Below are 21,990 nucleotides of genomic sequence, written 5' to 3'. Positions count from 1 at the left end.
TACATCATATATGTTAGTATGGGACGTCCTCGTGCCTGATGCCCATGTGTTGGTTCCCACAGCACCAGTTTACTGGCTGGTAGCTCCTGGTGTCTTTGGCAGTGTCCTGCAAGTCTCATTCTCCTGGCTGCTATTTTGTCGCTCACCCTGAATAATCCAGCATACAGATTCTCGTTGCTTTCTCGTTGCTCTTGCTGATGTTGAGCACTATATATACACGTAACATTCTGGTGTAGCACCCGTCTAGAGCCTGAGAGGTCTGGTGTAGCACCCGTCTAGAGCCTGAGAGGTCTGGTGTAGCACCCGTCTAGAGCCTGAGAGGTCTGAGAGGTCTGGTGTAGCACCCGTCTAGAGCCTTCTGCAGAGTTGGCTTCAGGGTCCAGCATTCTGGTGTAGCACCCGTCTAGAGCCTTCTGCAGAGTTGGCTTCAGGGTCCAGCATTCTGGTGTAGCACCCGTCTAGAGCCTTCTGCAGAGTTGGCTTCAGGGTCCAGCATTCTGGTGTAGCACCCGTCTAGAGCCTTCTGCAGAGTTGGCTTCAGGGTCCAGCATTCTGGTGTAGCACCCGTCTAGAGCCTTCTGCAGAGTTGGCTTCAGGGTCCAGCATTCACTGCCATATAGGAGAACAGATTCTACCGTCGCGTAGAAGAAACTTGATTTGTCGGTTGGAGTTCCATACACTGGCCATGCCATTCAGGGCCCTCCATGCAAGTGCCTTCCTCACTTTTAGATCTTGCTCTGTTGAGCATGTAGCATCAATATTTTTGAAAATGCTGGTGAGCTCATAACATATTGTTGTACAATCTGTATACACAGATTGTATGGCATTGTATTTATATATTAGTTAGTTAGTTAGTTAGTTAGTTAGTTAGTTAGTTAGTTAGTTAGTTAGCCATGTATTGTGGTCTGTTTTGATTAGCGCTCCATTATCACTCTGAAGTTGAACAGGCTACTGCACGTTCCATGTAATGGCACTTGAACTTAGGTCATGTATATTTACAATTATCCACCATATTTGGTAGCACAGTAGAAATATGTGTGCTAAATATCTTTTATATTTCTCATTATGGTTTTGCAAGTGCTTGGTATCTGCGAGGAATTTAAACACCCGCTGATGAATGCAAGCGTGCCAGAAATGTAGTTTTTAAGTGAAAATATTTGGCATCGTGCCAGTCTGGCTAGTGCATTTTAAAGTGTGGGTGTACAGAATTGGCAGTGAGCTAGTCTTAACTACGACGTTGAAGAGTGTTAATGAGCATATTTGGCCTAGATAGACCTATAGCCTTATATATATATAGTGCTGGGTTGAGCGCTGTGGACCATGTTGGTGCGGCTATAGAGAGAGCGGCTTTGTGAGCTGGCTGGCTGTGGATGGAGAGATGAGGAGAGATGGAAGCGTGTGTGTGTGTGTGTGTGTGTGCGTGTGCGTGCGTGTGTGCGTGTGCGTGTGTGTGTGTGGGAGAGAGAGAGGGAGAGAGAGAGGGAGTGCAAAGGGGGAATTGGCCACAGTGAGTCAGTTGTGGAATTCCAGGAATGAACATCCAACTCCGGTGTGTGGATGTGAACAGGCTGCTGCCTACTGAGGTGAGACCCCTGGTTGGAGTCACAGGGCTGGGGGGAGGAGGTGTGTGGATGTGAACAGGCTGCTGCCTACTGAGGTGAGACCCCTGGTTGGAGTCACAGGGCTGGGGGGAGGAGGTGTGTGGATGTGAACAGGGTGCTGCCTACTGAGGTGAGACCCCTGGTTGGAGTCACAGGGCTGGGGGGAGGAGGTGTGTGGATGTGAACAGGCTGCTGCCTACTGAGGTGAGACCCCTGGTTGGAGTCACAGGGCTGGGGGGAGGAGGTGTGTGGATGTGAACAGGGTGCTGCCTACTGAGGTGAGACCCCTGGTTGGAGTCACAGGGCTGGGGGGAGGAGGTGTGTGGATGTGAACAGGGTGCTGCCTACTGAGGTGAGACCCCTGGTTGGAGTCACAGGGCCGGGGGGAGGAGGTGTGTGGATGTGAACAGGGTGCTGCCTACTGAGGTGAGACCCCTGGTTGGAGTCACAGGGCCGGGGGGAGGAGGGGGGAGGGGGGGTACCCAGTAAAATCCTGAGTATGCCGTATACTGTATGTACAGTAGACCTTTGTTAATCCTGCAAGGGAAGTTCAATTTCAGCTACACCCAGCTGATGACTGCTCGGGGGGGGGGGGGGGGGGGGGGGGGGGGCATGCGACATTGAGCGCTCAGGGGGGAGCTATTAGAGGTGAAGTAGTCTCGTCTCGTGAGCCAAACTGTTGCCCCCCCCCACACAACTTATCTGGTTTATCTGCCCTCCAATTCTTTAATATGAGCCTTCGGGCCAGCAGTGAGGCGAAAGCAATCGCACTTCTCATCTGGCCCCGAGAGGCTCACCTCTCTTGGGAGTCGGGACCACCCCCAAGATGGCAGTATAAGGGTTGGGACTTGGGGCTCCATTTTCGTCAGCGCTAAACCCCTTATCCCTAACCTTCTTTGCCTTGTTTTACTATTTTGCTAAACATTTTTGAATAGTTCAACTAGCCAATCTACATTGACACGTTGTGAGCTTGTAGACTGGCCATTTTAACAATTCAAAAATGTTTTGCAAAATAGTAAAAAAAAAAAAGGCAAAGAATTTTAGGGATAAGGGGTTTAGCGCTGACGAAAATGGAGCCCTTTAGTGTCATATCCCCCATTGATGCGAAACATTCAAAGACCCCGGACCAGAGGTCTGTCCGTAATGTACAAGACCAGAACATGTGGCCGAGAGATGCTGGAGAATAGTGACATCTTGGACAGTTAAAGCTGCCTGTCGGGTACATCTTAGACAGTTTTTCAGGGGAGTAGTGCAGTCTATGGAATACTTTGAATTGTATCAGATTCTGTCGTACACAGAATGATGCAGAGTTCATTATGGAGATACTTGACCTCCAAATTTCCTCTGAGATTTCCACCCCAAGATCTAATTCCCATGCTAGCCTATTGTTGTTCCAGGTACAGGAGCACATGTCCTGTATGTGGTACTGTATAGTTTTGAGATCAATCCCTTTTCTGGGGGGGTCAATTTTCTAATTTTCTAATTTTCAAATTCCCCAAAATGAAACTGCGTACCTGTAGGTAACGGAAACAATGGTTTCTTGGGATGTTGTATTCCTGAGTCAGTGAGCCGAAGGATTTGAATGTTTCTCCATCAAAAAGGTCCGCACAAAATATCACTCCACAGCTATGCCATGCCTTAGCTAGATCCAAGTGTGAGGGCAGGAAAAGGTGATTGAAAGTCAAAGGTAAGAGACCACTAATTTGTTGTAATTTGAAATATTTCCTAAATTGGGTCCAAATTTGTATTGAGCTTTGAATCACTGGATTTAGATGAAAGGTTTGCAGTTTAATGGGCAGTGGAGCCGCCCGCCAGTAGAGAGATTGGAGAGACTGGAAGGCTAGATTGCAGTTCCATGTTTGATCAAAGTGGGCCTCTATTTGTAGCAAAGGCCTCCGTTCAGTGTTAGGGATGGAGCTCGATAACCGATACCCGAAAAATTCCGATAACAAGCTTATTGATTACCCGTTATCAATAAGATTTGGGCTTATCAAGCCTGTTATCGAGCATAAAAAAATGTAATCATCATGACACAAACATGTCGGTCTAAAAGTGTATTGATACCTGCCAACCAGCGCTGCCCGGGTAAACAAAATGACACTTTTAAAGTGACTGTACACATATTAACCAGTTTCTTTAATATTATTGTATTGGTAAATAGGTCAATTGCCTTCCGTCTGTTAGAAACGTACTGTATTTGATGGCTCCTAGTAAACGATACTGGTTCTGTTCAGAATTTATTGTCTCCCGTCTTTCCACAAAATAATAGAAAAAGCTCGATAGTGGGCTCGATAAGAACCCGGCTCGTTAAGCCTGATCGTTATCAATAAAACTTAACGAGCTCCATCCCTAACTGTGTACCAATTTCACATGGCTGACCAGTAATAGAACATAAAATTAGGGAGGCCTAACCCACCCTCATCCTTGGGTCTTTCAAGGCTGGCCTTTTTTTATCCGAGAAGGAGCTTTGTTCCAGATGAAAGTAGATATTATACAATCGAGCTGGATAAAAAAATGATTTTGGAAGATACACAGGGATCATTTGAAACAGATATGAGAATCTAGGTAGTATATTCATTTTTATTGAATTAATATGGCCTACAAGGGAGAATGGAAGGTTTTGACCAGCGTTCCAAGTCACTCTTTGTGTTGTCCAAATGGGGTTTGAACTTTGAAGTTCTGACTGTAGAGTGCTTTGTATGAGCTAGTGATCTTTACGCCCAAATATGTAAAGGATTCACGTTCTAATTTGAATGGGAACTGGTTGTAGCTATCTAGCCGGGACTGGCGACCTTCTGATTACCAGAAAGCCTCTACCTACTAAACTGCTGCCTTAGACGTTTAGTTTAGTACAAATAATGGTTATATTTGTACTCTCTAAAAGTTTCAAATGGTTAAATTAACACTGTTTTACTAGGTTCTGTAGGTTCTGATTCTGGTTTCCACTAAATCCCAGAGAAAAGTGTTTTAAACATTATATTATAATTTAGCTATTGAAAAATAGCAGATCTACAAGCTCGTAGCGCGCCACCGAGTGGCGCGCTACGAGCTTGTAGGTCTGCTATTTTTAAAAAATCGTGAAAATATTTATTTCAGATAACTGGAAGAACTTTATTAAATTTTGAGGTCAGGCTTTGGGTTAATCCACATTGTACATGACTTTGATAGTATAGTTCAGATACTGTTTATGAATGGTGTCTGAGCCCATGCAGGCAGTGTGCATGGCCATATGGTGGAAACTCTGCTTTCTGTTAAGTATTCAAACGTTGGGGAAAAACACATTAATCGTCAACCTATGTTTAATCCTATACTTGTGCTAATCTGAGCCACATAAGGACAATAAAAACCGGCCTTTTTCTGGGCCGCACAAGGAAAAGATTTTTTAATACAAAATGTCCCCAGTGCTGCAGAGATATAGACAGTAAAAGATTGTGTGCGTGTGTGCATGCGTGCGTGCGTGTGTGTGTGTGTGTGTGTGTTTATGTCCTTTCCAGCTGTAACTTACGGTATACACGGCCTGTAATTAGTGTACTATTCTGTGCCTGGTGCTATATATGTGTATAGCGAGAGGGACGTGTGGTTTGGTGTCTGTGGCACAGTGCAGGAGGACCTACAGAAATGGTTTGGTGTCTGTGGCACAGTGCAGGAGGACCTACAGAAATGGTTTGGTGTCTGTGGCACAGTGCAGGAGGACCTACAGAAATGGTTTGGTGTCTGTGGCACAGTGCAGGAGGACCTACAGAAATGGTTTGGTGTCTGTGGCACAGTGCAGGAGGACCTACAGAAATGGTTTGGTGTCTGTGGCACAGTGCAGGAGGACCTACAGAAATGGTTTGGTGTCTGTGGCACAGTGCAGGAGGACCTACAGAAATGGTTTGGTGTCTGTGGCACAGTGCAGGAGGACCTACAGAAATGGTCGCAAAGATGGCACACATCTGCACACCACCGCCTCTGCCATCTTTCTGCGTGTGTGCGTGCGTGTGTCCACTCTCCTTGTCCTCTCGCGTGTCCTACAATATTAGACAGAGTGGCGCGAACTGGCTCAAACAGGATCACTCCTGCATTTATAAATACACTGCAGGTCTGTAGGGTCCTCTGAAAGTACCACAACTCTACCTTACTTCCAGTGGTGGAAAAAGGTACTCCCATTTACTACTTACTGTAGGTAAAAGTATCAATACCACAATGTAGATCAAAAGTCCAGTACATTAAAATAAAATGCCTTTTATTCTCAAAAAGCCAAAGTATACAGAATATGGGGCTGAAGACTTTAGTGGTTATTGTATGTTTTTGTAAAATACTACAATCTTCAAGGTTACCAGTAACTCAAGTTTTCAAATAAATGTAGGGGGGTAAATGTAGAAGTAAAAGTTAGAAAATTGGAAATACTCCATTTAAAGGAAGAAAAAAAAAGGGAAAAAAACTCAACTTCCTACATCCACCCTTTGACACTCTGTCAGTGAAATTGACACTGAGGATTTTACGGTGTATGGAAACATACAATAATAACTGCCTCATTTAGTGTCATTTTTAAATATCCACCTCTGCATTGCTTGTTTTATATATTATATTATTTGTACAAATGGGTGAAATTATTTGGACAAATCATTTCACCCACTGTTTTACACCTGTAAACCTGAGTCAAATATGCTTAACAAGTTAAAAGCGTGACTATACAGGGCGCCTGCTGGCCTAGCGGTCCAGGCGCATGCCACATATAGTCTCTGGCCTTACAGCACGTTGCGTGTTCGAGTCCCGTTCATGACGACCTTTGCTGCATGTCTCTCCCTTTCTCTCTCTCCGTCTTCACTGTAACTATAATATATATAAATATAATAACTATCAATAAGGCACAAAAGCCAAAAACAAGTCTTTAAAAAAAAAGTGTAACTATACACTGAGTTATGAACGCACACGCACGCACGCACGCACGCACGCACACACACACACACACACACACACACACACACAGGTCATAAAGAATGTGCCTGCTTGCAGTTGGGTCCAGGGAAGGCCTTCCAGTGGAAACAGTGAGTGGTTCTGTTAGGGTGTGGTTCTATATAACAGTCTCTGGACAGGGCTGGGTCCGCTTTCAAACTACCTTCTGGAACTGAAGGAAAATTGGAGGGGGAGCTAGAGGTCTGCTATAGTCCAACACATACACATCGTTGAACTTTAGGTCTGCGAGCCGCTCCACTAAAGTCCTCTATCAGGCCCCTGATGTTATAGCATCATTTCAGGAATTTAAATATAACGCTGTGTTAATTTATCCATTTGTAGCTCAGAGAGTGTACAAAATACAAATGGAAGTTAACCCATTTTGACCTGAAATCAGATTCTAAAAATGTCTTCTACATCCTGACAGTTTTCTGAAAAAGCTATGTTTCTATGCCAGTGGTTCTTCGATTTTTCAAAAATAGCAGACCTACAAGCTCGTAGCGCATCTGCTACTTTTCAATAGCTAAAGCATATCATAATGCTAACACAAAAAGGGGTTCCCGCCCCAAAATGGGTTAAATGAACACTCTGGATCCTTCCGTCTCTCATCCAGAAGAGGCTGCATGTGGTTTTTTAGCCAAATTTATGCTCCGCTGCATGGCGGCGGCGCCTGGCGCGGCGACGCGTTGTGAAGCTTGTGGGTCGGGCTATTTCCGCCGCGCGACACCGTCACGCGACAAAGTATGAATGGGGTTTTTAGAGATCTCCCTCAGAAAGACAGTGGTCTGCCTGCCGCTTCCTGCACTTTGAACCCAGGAATGTCAAGAGGAATGTTGCTCATTAAGTCATCTCTACTGCCTAGTCTGTTCCCACTGGGACTTTCTGCATGCATGTGCATCTCTCTCTCTGTGTGTGTGTGTGTGTGTGTGTGTGTGTGTGTGTGTGTGTGTGTGTGTGTGTGTGTGTGTGTGTGTGTGTGTGTGTGTGTGTGTGTGCGTGCGTGCGTCATCCATACATCTGTCTACTGATCCATCAATCTATGATCTCTTTAGGGTGACTAGCTTTCTAGTCTTTGTCAGTGGTACATACATACATCTGTGTATGCATACATGACACAATCACGCACAAAATGCATGTATAGAGATTACAGACACATACAGTATGCGCACACTCGTGTATGTGTGTGTGTGTGCACACACTCGTATGTGTGCGCTATTATGTGTAAAAGTATCACAAGAGTGTGTGTGTGTGTTCTCACTGTTCTGGTACTGTAGATCTGTCAGCCTGTGTGCCATTCTAGCACATTCTTAACAGTTTCCCAACACAGTCCTCAAATCAGACACACAGAGGCCTTGTACAGTATATGTGACACCCCGACACTGACCTCAGAACAGTCCACGCACGCACGCACGCACGCACGCACGCACGCACGCACGCACGCACGCACGCACGCACGCACGCACGCGCACACGCACACGCACACACGCACACACACAGCTCACAAAGCCGCTCTCTCTACAGCCGCACCATGGTAGATGTGACACCCGTACACCATGCTTGCAACACAGAGAGTTGTGTCCATTGTTGTGCTTTTTGTAGTTCAGGGCTCTTCAAAGTTTTGAAGAGGCCAAGAACCCCTTAGCGTAGAGATAGATGAAGCAGGAACCCCCCACCATTTAAGGTAGGGTAAGTGATATTGTTGGGTAATAAAAACAAAAAGGTTTTTGTTAAAAGGTTAAAGCACTATATTCTGACACCGACAGTAATCTGTTTAACCCAAACTTTATCAATTCTGATGTAAAAAATCACACCTGTGTGAACTGAGTGGTGTAAGGTCTTATATAGACTGATCAGCTGTGGTCTGACGTAATGTCTGACGTAATGAAATCACACCCGTGTGAACTGGGTGACCATAGCGACCATGCTCATTTTTTGGTACGAACAGACACGTAAACTAACAAAGCCAGTTGTAGGAGTGGTTTACACCACTCAAAAATAATTATGTGAACAACATAATGAATGAAAAACACATTCTTCTGGATTAGCCTATTATATAGCCCAGAATACCTGTATACCCCAGGGTATAAAACAGACTAGCCCACTGGGTATAATTCGGCCAGTGGTATATTTTGGGTAGCCCCTCTCGGGACCCCGGTTGAGCTCTTTTCATCGTTCACCCGTAGGGTCCCTCTGCAGTTCGTAAGCCCACAATAGGACGCAGCTGTACATACCCTCCGTTGCGGCCGTGCTGCGGCCTGGTGGTGGTGGTGAGATGTTTCAAAAGAAGCATAAATCGGCTATAGGAGACAACGGAAACGTCAGAGAATTTTTATTTGGCGCAGAAGCCGTTAAGTATTTTAAATCTTTGTTTGACCGTTTTGGCTCCTCTGAAATTCTCTCTTCCTTCCTTCCTTGACTTCCCATTGTACCGCCTCCAGCACCGGGACTGGCTAGCTGCGCGTCCCTACGTTCCTGCCTCTGATCTGCTCTGTCTCAGCTAGCCAGTCCCGGTCCCGCTTCTGCGCCAAATGAAAATTCTCTGACGTTTCCGTTGTCTCCTATAGCCGATTTATGCTTCTTTTGAAACATCTCACCACCACCACCAGGCCGCAGCACGGCCGCAACGGAGGGTATGTACAGCTGCGTTCTATTGTGGGCTTACGAACTGCAGAGGGACCCTACGTAAAGTAACATCCACATTTCAGAAACTTTACGGAGGGTGCCGAGAGGGGCTATATTTTGGGCTGTTACATTATAACAATCAGAAGTTCATAGCGCGCCACTCGGTGGCGCGCTATGACCTTGTAGATCTGCTATTTTTCAATAGCTAAAGCATAACATAATGCTTAGTTAAAACAGGGGTTCCCGTCTAGAATGGGTTAAAATGGAACCCCTGGCTGTCTCACTTCCTGTACTTTTATAGATGTTCCTGGTACCTCACTTCCTGGAACTATTGCTAACATGTTTTTTCCCCACAGCTCCCCCCCATGATCAAACCTTGTCAACAGAAAATGAATGCCCATGGATTAACTACACAAAACAAAACAAAACATATTTCCCGTATACTACATTTCGGAGTAAAATATTCAACCGTATTTTAACCAATATATTCCCTTGTTATCACCCAGTACGGTATGTTGTTTTCTTTCAATACTATACTCATACCAGGACAGGAAATACATTTCTTCACACATTTATGTGGGTGTGCCACAACATCTGTGTGAATTTTAAAAAAATACTCTAAGCTAAGATGTACAAGAAAAAATAAGAAATCTTTAATAATTTAACCACTTTCAAACTGGTGTCCCTATTTCGGTCATGTCATTTTAGGCGAAAGCTTTTCAAAATCTTTCAAAATATGGGACCAAAAAGGGTCAATTTGTTGCAAGTGGATAACTCAAACGAGCTCTGTGGATGTTTTTTTTTTACAGAAAAGAAATCAAAATAAACCAAAGTTGTGTGATTGTCTTCCACTACGCTAGTCTGTAGAGCGTGCATCACTTTCAAAGACATATTTGTTTGTCTTGGATGTGGATTTGGGTTGAAATGGGGTTGATATACGTCACCACAGAGGCTCTGTCAACATTCTATCTAGAGAAATAAATGGTTCTTTTCAGGTCAGAGGAGAGGGGGGATTGGCCTATCAGAATTCAGCTTTATTGTCACATCACGGTTTTACATAGTAAAAAGAATCACACCCGTGTGAACTGAGTGGTGTAAGGTCTTATATAGACTGATCAGCTGTGGTCTGACGTAATGAAATCACACCCGTGTGAACTGGGTGACCGTAGCAACCATGCTAATTTTTTGAGTGGTGTAAACCACTCCTACAACTGGCTTTGTTAGTTTACGTGTCTGTCTGTCTGTCTGTGCTCAAAAAAGGAGCACGGTTGCTATGGTCACCCAGTTCACACGGGTGTGATTTCATTACGTCAGACCACAGCTGATCAGTCTATATAAGACCTTACACCACTCAGTTCACACGGGTGTGATTTTTTTGGTACGGACAGACACGTAAACTAACAAAGCCAGTTGTAAGGAGTGGTTTACACCACTCAAAAAATGTGGGTGAAATTTGTTTTTGTGCATAGCCTAGCCATAGTGTTGCTATCAAGCAGAAACCTCATATCTCCATATTTCAGATCCACCAGGCCGAAGGCATGGGGAGAGAGTATGTTGTCTCCACCAGGCTGAAAGCATGGGGAGAGAGTATGTTTTGCACTCCGTCCGTGTGTGAGTCTGTCCGTGTGTCCGTCCGTCTGTTACCAGCAAATTTTCCAGAATGGCCTGTTATAGCGCCACCAGGAGAAAATCGTTACACATACACACTATCTCTATAGTCATGTGTTCAAGCCGGATCTGTCCAATATTTCATATTTCATCCTAATTGGCTAACATTGGCTTTCAAAGTTTGCAGGATTGCCCCGTTTTGAACAAAAAAACTCAAATCATGAACGCAGCGTGCAATTTACGTGAAATCTTTTCACATACTTTCCTACTAGACTGAGGAATATATCACACCCTTTTCACATTGGCCTGTTATAGCGCCACCAACAGGTGGATTTTTGCAAAACACATTTTTGGAACAAAATGCCTCAAATCATCCAATTGCCATCCAAGGCATAAGAAGAAATGGCACACTTTTCACATTGGCCTATTATAGCGCCACCAGGAGGCCACAACCTGACCTGCCCTGGTGGAGACCTGTCCCCCGAGGGGCACTTTATCTAGTTTGCAAGTGATGCTGTTGTGTAAACCTTGTAGTTGTACCTTGTAAGTTCACATATAATAATAAGACGGAGAGTGTGTTCAACTTTGACTGTTTACTTTCAGGTCGGAACCAAAGTGAGTGTGTCACACAGGTCCGTGTAGCAACACTATCAATGTGTGTCACATACAAACAGGTCCGTGTAGCAACACTATCAATGTGTGTCACATACAAACAGGTCCGTGTAGCAACACTATCAATGTGTGTCACATACAAACAGGTCCGTGTAGCAAAACTATCAATGGCACTCAATCCCTTACAGCAGTGGTTCCCAAAGTGGGGTCCATGGACCCCCAGAGGTCCTTGAGGCAGTTCCAGGGGGTCCCCGGCTAAATGATAATTAGGAACAAAATAGACCTTTATGGGTCTGTAACTCAGAGAGTGTAAAAATGGCTCCATATATGTGGACGACATCGACATCCAGCAATGACATCATTCTAATGTAGAAACCTCATATATGGATATACACGCCTGGCATCATCATCGTGACAAGTCAGACCCTATATAAAGAAGAATCAGAAGAGATTTAGTAGACTAGACTGGTTTCTTAACTCTGACTTCTGAGGATCGGAAGTCTCCAAAGCTCTATTCTTAAACAGCTAATTGAGGGTGTGTGTGTGTGCGTGCGCACAATGTTGCGTTGGACGTTCCATCTGGATCATAGAGTTGGGACACCCCCCAACTCGAAGCACAAGGTGGCCGTAGGGCACAAGGTGTACTCGTTCAGATTGCATCGGAACAAAGGCGAAGGACAGAGAGATCAGACGATCGACGTGCGCATCTTCAACACGGTGTCCATGAGCTGGACGCGGTTGCCCTCTGTTACAGCCGGAAGAGAACACAGTGAGCTTTTCCGTGGAAGATCATGCGCACCCATGCTGCTAATAGAAAACATAATCTATCATGTCAAAAACGTCATTTATGCATTCGACGTCGACACCCACAGATGGTTCAAGCCCAGTGTTTCTGGAACCGCCCCAGGTGTGTTGAAGTTCCCCTCGTCCTGTGCTGTGAGGGATTCAATCTATATCTATGGAGGATATAGATTGAATACAATAACATATATACAATATAATGAAGACATCTATAAGTTGGCCACCACAACGATGCTCTGGTCTTTAATTAAGTCCAGAGGCGCTCCCCTGCCAGTGTCAGGCCGGCACTCCGCCACCGCCATCGGGACAAAGATGTTTGTATTCGGCGGCCGACATGAAAGGACGGAAACCGACTACGACACCATCAGGGTGTTTGACACGGAGACCGAGCTCTGGCTGAGCACGCCTAATTCTCCAGCGCTTCTTCCAAAAGGACGCACTGGTCATCGGGCATTTGCCCACAATGGACAGCTGTACATACTCGATGGCTACAGCCAAGGTCTGCGGCGCTGCCCCCAAGGTATGTGGAGATTCAATCCAGAGACCTTCTCCTGGAAGAAGGTCGAGCCCATGGGTAAAGGCCCACGGCCATATTGTGGTAGAAGCTGTTGCGTGTTTGGAGATCGCGTCATAGTCTTTTGTGATGAATACGAAGATGAAAATGACCTGTTTGTCCTAGACTTAAGTCCCAGTCTGAAGACGCTATGCAAGCTAGCAGCTATTCATTACAGTCTGGAGCAGTCTGACCTCACACACAACATCAGGTGGGAACTGGCAACCATGACTACCAACATGTATAAGGATGATTTGTACAAAACGGATGAAGAGGACAGATTTTCGAAAGACGCTTTCTTTAATTCAATGTTTGTTTTGTAAACACCATTGACAATGAAGGGAAATTTACGTCATAATGTAACTCATTATGTCATATTGTCTCTTTATTGTTAACAGTTTGACTCCATAAAACGCGCTACCCGTGCCCAGGCGGTGGCGTAACCGTCTGGGCACCCGACTGTCGTCCAGTCGTAATCCAGTCGTAATCCAGTCGTAATCCAGTCGCAGTGTGCCGCGGGTTCGACTCCCGAGCCCGACACGGCCTTTACTGCATGTCTTCCCCCATCTCTCTCCCGTTTCCTGTCAGTCTACTGTCTGTCCCTTCAAAAAACCAATAAAAGGCGTAAGCCGCAAAAAAATATCTTTAAAAAAAAAAGAAAAAACGCGCTACCCGCTATTTAATCAAATATTCTACGCTGCTGAGATTGTTTTATTACCTTTAGAGCATACGCTGAAGTATTTGCAGCTTTCAACAACGAAAATCCGTTATGATCATCAGCACCAGCGGCCATTACAATGCGCTACAGGATCCGCCTCCATGAGGCGTTGTAGTCCAAACAAACCCCCCGTCCACTTACATTGGGCTCAATTTCCCAGAAGCCCTAGCAGCCCAGATGATGACTTGATTTCCGGTTTCGTCATCATAACGCGGCGGCCTCGTCATCAGGTCCCGGATAAATCTGCTGTTTCTTTTTAATTATTTTAAAACGGCGAATTAAACGCATTAAACAAATGTCGGGTATAGCGTTTTACGCACGGTGGAACACTGGATTAAACAATTAACAATTAACTGTTAATGGCGTTTAATGTTTGTGTTGACACCGTTTGTTTTACATCACCATTACATCACCTAATCAACATGAGTTAGACTTTAATATATTAGCGCCCCTCATTTCACACGGGTGTGATTTTTTTAAGGGACACTAGTCCCTCCTATAAACAGCTTTTGTCCTCATACGTCTCAAGATTTGCCATTGACCACGGTAAGAGAATTCCGGTCAAATGTCCGCAAAATTCTGTCCCCGCCGTCTCAAGTTTTGCCATTGATGATGAACGGAGAAATTACGTCAGAATTCCGCCTTTTATGATGTAAATTAAACATCAAAACATTAAACGCCATTGACATTGAAGGGAAAATGTATGTCATATGTAAACGAGCAAATCAGCTAACCAAACACAGGCAACGGCCATTCTGATTGGCCAGTATGAGATGATGCATGTACGATGATAAGAGCGCCCCTCACTTCACACAGGTGTGATTTTTCATTGGCACATTTGACTCAAGGTTTCATCTTTCACTGACTTTCCTACTAGGCTGAGGAATCCCACCCTTTTCACATTGGCCTGTTACAGCGCCACCAACAGATGGATTTTTGTAAAACACATTTTTGGAACAAAATGCCTCAAATCATGAACGCAGCGTGCAATTCACGTGAAATCTTTCACAGACTTTCCTACTAGGCTGAGGAATATATCCCACCCTTTTCACATTGGCCTGTTACAGCGCCACCAACAGGTGGATTTTTGCAAAACACATTTTTGGAACAAAATGCCTCATATCATCTAATTGCCATCCAAGGCGTAAGAAGAAATGGCACCCTTTTCACATTGGCCTATTATAGCGCCACCAGGAGGCCACAAACTGACTTGCCCTGGTGGAGACCTGTCCCCCGAGGGGCACTGTATCTAGTTTCATTTGTTTTTCCTTTCGTACTACCTTAAAAAACACAAGGGGGTATAAACTTGACAGGAGAGATATTTGGGTCTAATCCCAAATATATAAAACTTTCTTAATTATGATATAAACGACTATATATCTAGAAAAAGTGCCCTTCTGGGCACAGGTCTCCACCAGGAGGATAGGAGTGTGTGTGTGATGCTTGGCCTGTTGTAGCGCCACCATGAGGCTGATTTGAAAACTGTCAAGTGGCATTTCTTCCAAAGCCTAGTGGGAATATATATGCATGCACAGTTTCACCATAATCGGACGCTGCGTTGAGTAGTTGTGGAGATTTGTACAAAACGGGTACAAAGCGGGCTACTCCTGAAAAGTTCAGAAGCCAATCGTAGCCAATGAGGGTGGATTATGAGAAAACAAACAAACCAGTCTTGATCACATGACTATGGAGAGCATGTGTACCGATTTGCGTGAAATTTGGATAAAATGTGAAGGATTAATATTAGAAAATGTGTTTTACATATGTCGGCCTCCTGGTGGCGCTATAAAGAGCAGATGTGAAAAATTCCAGGCAAAGGTTTTTCCTTGTCCTCTAGGGAGTTGGCATACAAAGTTATCCACAGATCTGTGATGTTTGGACAAAATCTGTAGGTGTACTGTCCAAAAACGTTTTTTGCACAAAGCAGCCTCCTGGTGGCGCTATAACAGGCCGTTCTGGAAATTTTGGGGCAGAGGTTCATCGTTGGCATCCAGGGAGTGTGTGTGCAAAATTTGGCATCGACCGGGTTAACGGTGCCGGAGATTAGCTGTTCACAGACGGACGGACGGACACACACACACACGGACACACGGAGTGCAAAACATACTCTCTCCCCATGCCTTTAAGTTCCTTAAACTTTTTAAAACTTTTATACTTATTTAATTATTTACTTTTTTACTTATGTGTATTGTGGAGCATCACCCAACGTAAGTTTTTCACAATGCTGTACCTGTACATCTGTGTGACAATAAACACCTTGAACCTTGAACCTTGAACCTTCGGCCTGGTGGAGACAATTCATTAATGAACATATATAATTAGTGTGGTTGCAACCAGACTAATTAATGAACATATATAATTAGATCATATAGTGTGGTTGCCCAAATGGCAACCACACTAGTTATTGTCACACTTTCTTCTTCTGGAGTAACCTACCTAACTTCCGCTGTGATTGGCCGAGCTTTGCATAACGTTTGTAGTAGCCAATAGGCTGTTGTTGGTTACGTAACCAATCTATGTTTTACAATCATTTATAAAGACAAAATTTACCTTGCAGGGGCAGAAGACCAAACTATTCAAGTGCATATACTTACGCATGATCACAGGGGTAACGTGACATTGTAAGTGGCTGACAATATTAGTGGGAGGGGCCTATGTAAGCGACTGCGGCAACCACACTTTGCAATTTTTCAAAATTGCGACTTTTCTAGTTTAATAATATAGTCTGGGCTAGACTTTCAGGTTACCAGTGAAAATAGCCGGTCTACAAGCTCACATGATTTTGGACGTGCATGTGTGCGTACATGTACTGTAGACTGGCCGTGTGCACATGATGTATGTTACACACACGTCATGTCATATTGGACGTCATATTAGTAATTATTGAACTGTGTTCTCTTCTCTCCCAGATTCAGCAGCTGGAGGCTCAGGTCATCGATGCAGAGAAACGAGCCTTTACAGCTCACCAGCAGGTAGGATACATATCATTACATCACGTGTGTGTGTGTGTGTGTGTGTGTGTGTGTGTGTGTGTGTGTGTGTGTGTGTGTGTGTGTGTGTGTGTGTGTGTGTGTGTGTGTGTGTGTGTGTGTGTGTGTGTGTGTGTGTGTGTGTGTGTGTGTGTGTGAAAATGAATTGGTTCAGAACCATAAAAGTTGGTTCGGAACTGGAACCAAAAAAATGGCTGCCAGGTTCCGTGAAAGCAACCAAGAATCTAGAGTGGAACCACAGTTCTTTTGGTGGAAAAGGGGCCTGAAGGAGCTTGTCGTTGAGGGGAATCAGTGAGTGATGAATAGGCATGGAGCTCGTTAATTTTTATTGATAACGATCACCTTATCAATAAGACTTATCGAGCCGGGTTCTTATCGAGCCCACTATCGAGCATTTTCTATTATTTTGTGGAAAGACGGGAGACAATAAATTCTGAAAAGAACCAGTATCGTTTACTAGGGCCTTCAAATACAGTACATTTCTAACAGGCAATTGACCTTTTTACCAATAAAATAATATTAAAGAAGTGTTATTTTGTTTACCCGGACAGCGCTGATTGGCAAGTTTCACTACACTTTTAGATCAACATGTTTGTGCCAGCATGGACGATTACATCAGAATCAGAATCAGAATCAGAAGACTTTATTGCCATGACATGTAAACATGTTAGGAATTTGGTTTGGTGGACAGCAGAGTGCAGTTACAACATTAGGACAAGTGCAAAACAGGACAAGACAGTGCAAAGAATAGTGAATAAAATACAGTGCAGAGAGTTCAAGTGATCAGTTCAGAGCACAAGTCAGTCCATTCCACTCTGAGTGGGGGTGGAGTGAGGATAAAGGGGGGGTCAGGGGGGGACACCAGCAGCGTTGAGGAGCCGGATAACCGTGGGGAAAAAGCTGTTAGAATATCGGGCCTTCATAGTCTTTAGGGACCGCAACCTCCTGCCTGAGGGAAGCGGGGCAAAAAGACTGTGGCCTGGGTGTGCAGGGTCAGCCATGATCTTCCTGGCCCTCCTCGAAGCCCTACTCCATTTATTTCTTGATAGCCTCTTGCCATGATTGTTTGAACATGACGTCATGGGCCGCTATGCTCGATAACAGGCTTGATAAGCCCAAAACGTATTGATAACGGGTACTCAATAAGCTTGTTATCGGATTTTATCGGGTATCGGTTATCGAGTTCCATCCCTAGTGATGAATCAGGTGTGATTGTTTGCAGGTGCAGTGGATGGAGGAGAAGCTGAAGGCTCCGGACGGTGCTGCTTCTGGAGAGAACGAGGTGGGTTTGTTTCGTCGCTGTCAGGACCTGCAGACGCTGGTCCAGGAGAAGGATGAAGCCATCTCCCTGCTAGAACAGCAGCTAGAGGAGCAGGTATACTATACACCTCCATGATCTGACCTGCAAGGGTTCATTTGGTTCCATTTTGTACACTGTGGTTGGTTTGGTTCCTAACTATCAGTCGTTTAGATGGGGACCTCCCGGAGGCCGGAGTCCTCTCAAAAGGGACCCCTGGGAGTACCCACACCTCGAATGAATGACCATGTGAATGCATGATAACCATTGATTAATTGTACGAGTGAGATAATAATGAACATATCATTTTTCATTACCGTGTGGTTTCTCAGAAACAGATCCGAATCCAGGATGCCAAGACAGTGGAGGAGAAGGCTGCTAAGATCAAGGAATGGGTGATGCTCAAACTCTCTGAGGTTAGATACATACAGGGTACCCAATCCTAGCCTGGCTAATAAGCCAGACCGAATCAGCCGTTGGCAAAAAATAATTGCCTACCACACGACAGTGTGATTTGAGTCTGGCTTATTAGCCAGGCTAACCCAATCCATCCATCCATCCTTCCTTCCTTCCTTCCTTCCTTCCTTCCTTCCTTCCTTCCTTCCTTCCTTCCATCATGATGTACACATTATGGCCCTGGTACTTTACAGGCAAAGAAAATGACCCGCATCACTCTTTTACAAAAGGGTAAACATTGGTTTCATAATTGTCTTAGAATAAGTAAAAGGATCAAATCCACCACCCATCTGTTCATTTGATGTCGTTCTCTCAGTTTGAGGTGGAGAACGCGTCCTTGAGAGAAACCAACAGAAAGCAGGAAGCAGAGATTGTGGAACTGCAGAAACAAGTGCAGGGTAAGAGCCATTCCAGTCCTGTTATCTATCTGCAAATTCTGCATTCATCTCCATTGGACATTGGATCAGATCAGAAATGATGGAGGAAATGTTCAGTAAAACGAAATATTATCGGAAGCAGGTTTTTCTGAATATGAATTGGGGCGGATAGATGAGACAAGCAACGAAATGTCGGTGTGCCATGCTCATGCACAGACCGTGCTGACAATAACAATACATAACAACAACATTATGATCTGAGGAAGATGCGTTTGAGTTAACTGGCCCAATTAGGAGCGCGGTTAAGGTTTTGGACATATAAGGTTACCTCCTGACACCAAACGCTATGTTGTCCCTCCCAGCATTGGAGCAGAAGCGTGGGGGTGTAGGGGGGGGACCCCCGGCCTGCAGGCCAGGTGAGGCCCAGCGCCTCAGCAGCCTCACCTTTGGCTGTTTCCAGGTGAGGGGGAAGAGTCCCCAGGTCCTGACGGGACCGGAGCCCTCCCAGAGGACCCTCAGCACCCAGCCTGAGGGAGACACAGAGGATGGAGACAAAACTGGTAAGAAATATCCCCTTCGGAAGGCACCCACGGATGAACCAGACCTAAAGTGTTGTAATTTAACTCTGAGCAGAGTACGTACTGTAAGTGTAAGGAATATCATAACTTCACAGTTGGGAGTTGCAATCATGGATACTTTTTATAGTACGAAATGTTACCCATTCATCTTAACCCATTCTGGGCGGGAACCCCTTTTGGTGTTTTAACTAAGCATTATGTATATACTTTAGCTATTGAAAAATAGCAGATCTACAAGCTCATAGCGCGCCACCGAGTGGCGCGCTACGAGCTTGTAGGTCTGCTATTTTTGAAAAAACGTAAAAATGCGGCACAAATCTTTGAATATATTCTTTCAGAGTGAACATTTTTTTAATTTCGACGTCAGGCCTAAATGTGTTAAAGTTGCATTGTTATTGCTGAATGCCATGTGTCCCCAAAGGAGCCCAAGTGTGTGAGCTAGTAAAATGTTCCTGTTGTTGGTGCTCACTGTCCACAGAGGGGTGCGGTAAGCAGCCGGACGTGACCTCGGGACCAGACGTCGTCGTCCAGAGACCTCCAGAGTCATCGTCCCTGGAGGACGACAGCGCGTCCGAAAGCATCGGCGAGAACGCATGTGGACCCGAGTCTCGCTGCGTCTCCTCCGTCCTGTCCAGCGCCGCGTCGGAGGGAGAGGGAGGCGGAGCCGGGTCGTGCGACGGCGGTGGGGGCCGCCCCGGCAGCGAGACCTACCTGACGGCCTCCGACGACAGCAGCTCCCTGTTTGACGACGACCTGCAGCGCACGGAGCGCCCGCGCTTCAGCCTGGCCGGCTCCAACGAAGACGAAGGGCCGAGCGCCGGGGACAAGGCCGAGGCCGAGGCCCTGCAGGGGACCAAGGAGTCGGAGGACCGCTCCTCGGAGGAGCTCAGCAAACGTTTCCAGTCTCAGAGGCTGGACTCGTCCTCTTCCTCCAGCGAGCCCAGCCCGGCCCTCAGCCCCAAGCGGCCCAACCCTCCTCCTCAGGACCCCCGGGACACTTCCCCCGCTTCCCCCAAGCAGCCCCGGATGAGGACTCCGGCCGGGTTTGGAGTCATGAGCGTGGCCCTGGCCAAGAGACACCTGAGCCAGCCTCCCGTCTGTACGGAAGCGGTACACGGACGCACGCGCAACGCCCTCAGCATGCTGCGGCCCCTCCGGCCCCAGGAGACCGACCTGGACCAGGAGCAGGACGTCGGCATGGAGACGGGCAGGAACATGGCCCTGCGGGTCCCCGTCTTGCAAGCATCGAGCGCCATGTCGTTTTCACCAGGCTCGGCTGCCGGGCCCTGCAGCCCCGAGGAGACCCCAGAGGACTCTGCCAGCTCAGCGCCAGGCAGCAAGCCCCCTACTCCTCCTCTACACAGATTCCCCTCCTGGGTGAGGACACTGAAGCCTATTTTTTACCTTTTAGCTTTAGTTTAGTTTCAGAGAATGATAATAAAAAAAAGTCGGTGTGAATACACATCAATAAAAATGCCACGAAAAGAGATCAATGAGATGCTAATTTGCACTTTTGTTATGTTTTATCACGGCCTTGATTATCTCAAATGTACTTCACAGGAAAGTCGCATCTATGCCGTGGCTAAGTCAGGGATCAGACTGTCGGAGACGTCCTGCACAGACCCTGCCAGCAAAGGTATAGACAAGGACCTTTAACCCATTTTGACCTGGGATCAGATTCTAAAAATATCTTCTACATCCTGACAGTTTTCTGAAAAATCACACCTGTGTGAAGTAAGTGGTGCAACTCCGTGTGGGGGTCCTCGGGGGGGGGGGGGGGTTCCAGACCCACATGAACGCACCCAGGGTGCCGGCCCGATTCCGGCGAGCCGCCCCGCGTCCGAAACGGTTGAGAAATGACAGAGTTACCGTGTGGGGGTCCCTCTACTGTACCCTGTACTGTACTGTACTGTCACTGTACTATACTGGCACACCCAAAATCACCATATATACAGTTAATATGTTAATATGTGCGTGTGTGTTTGTGTGTGTGTTAGGTTGCGCACAGGTGGTGAAAAACAACCATGCTGTTTTCGTGCTCAGACGCACCCAGCCAGCCAGCCACCCAGGCAGGCAGGCACCCACACACATACTCACTTAAGGAAGTGGTTGCACCACTTAAAAAGCTATGTTTATGTATTGTCGTTCTTCGATTTTTCAAAAATAGCAGACCTACAAGCTGGCGCGCTATGAGCTTGTAGATCTGCTATTTTTCAATAGCTAAAGCATAACATAATGCTAACCAAAAGGGGTTCCCGCCCAAAATGGGTCAAGGACTAGTTGTTGGTCCTATTGCCTGCGTTTCTGCACTATAGTCTCATGTACGCACTGATACTCTCCTTGCACCACTGTCTAAGTCTTATGAACAGTATACCAGCTGCTATGCTCATTCACCTTATTTCTAATACCTCATGTACATAATGTTCAGATGGATATGCTGTGTGTAAATATGTAAAACGAAGCTTGCACAGAAACAAATTTCACCCATGTGTTTTACACCTGTGATGTACTGTAAACCGGTGATGTGACAATAAAGATGATTCTGATTCAGCTAGTGGTTCCCAAAGTGGGGCCCGGGGACCCCCAGGGGTACTTGAGGGAGTTCCAGGGGGGACCCAGCTAAATGATCATTTGTATGGTGTCTGGGTCTGTAACTCTGAGAGTGTACAAATGGAACCAAATGGACCCGTTAGGGTGGACCCTAACGGGTCCATTTGGTTCCATTTGTACACTCTCAGAGTTAAATTAACAGTGGTTTTACAATATAAATTGGGGTACCAGAGATAGAAATGCCATTAAATCGGGGATCCGTAGCATAATGCGTGTGAAACTGGGGGTC

General features: G+C 45.8%; 1 protein-coding gene across 1 annotated transcript in view; it reads left to right on the top strand.

Moving 5' to 3' along the window:
* The window catches only part of plekhh2 (pleckstrin homology domain containing, family H (with MyTH4 domain) member 2), a 62,031-nt gene that overhangs the window by 14,749 nt on the left and 25,292 nt on the right, over window positions 1-21,990 (top strand). The window contains exons 3-9 of the mRNA XM_079511531.1: window positions 16,363-16,425; window positions 17,666-17,818; window positions 18,073-18,156; window positions 18,513-18,594; window positions 18,936-19,133; window positions 19,630-20,528; window positions 20,712-20,787. Coding sequence (XP_079367657.1) covers window positions 16,363-16,425; window positions 17,666-17,818; window positions 18,073-18,156; window positions 18,513-18,594; window positions 18,936-19,133; window positions 19,630-20,528; window positions 20,712-20,787 — 1,555 coding nt within the window. The remainder of the gene's footprint in view (window positions 1-16,362; window positions 16,426-17,665; window positions 17,819-18,072; window positions 18,157-18,512; window positions 18,595-18,935; window positions 19,134-19,629; window positions 20,529-20,711; window positions 20,788-21,990) is intronic.

This window comes from Electrona antarctica, assembly GCF_951216825.1.
Source record: "Electrona antarctica genome assembly, chromosome: 10".
Lineage (NCBI taxonomy): Eukaryota > Metazoa > Chordata > Actinopteri > Myctophiformes > Myctophidae > Electrona > Electrona antarctica.
The sequence above is the reverse complement of the archived record's forward strand: the minus strand, read 5'-3'. Positions and strand labels throughout refer to the sequence as shown.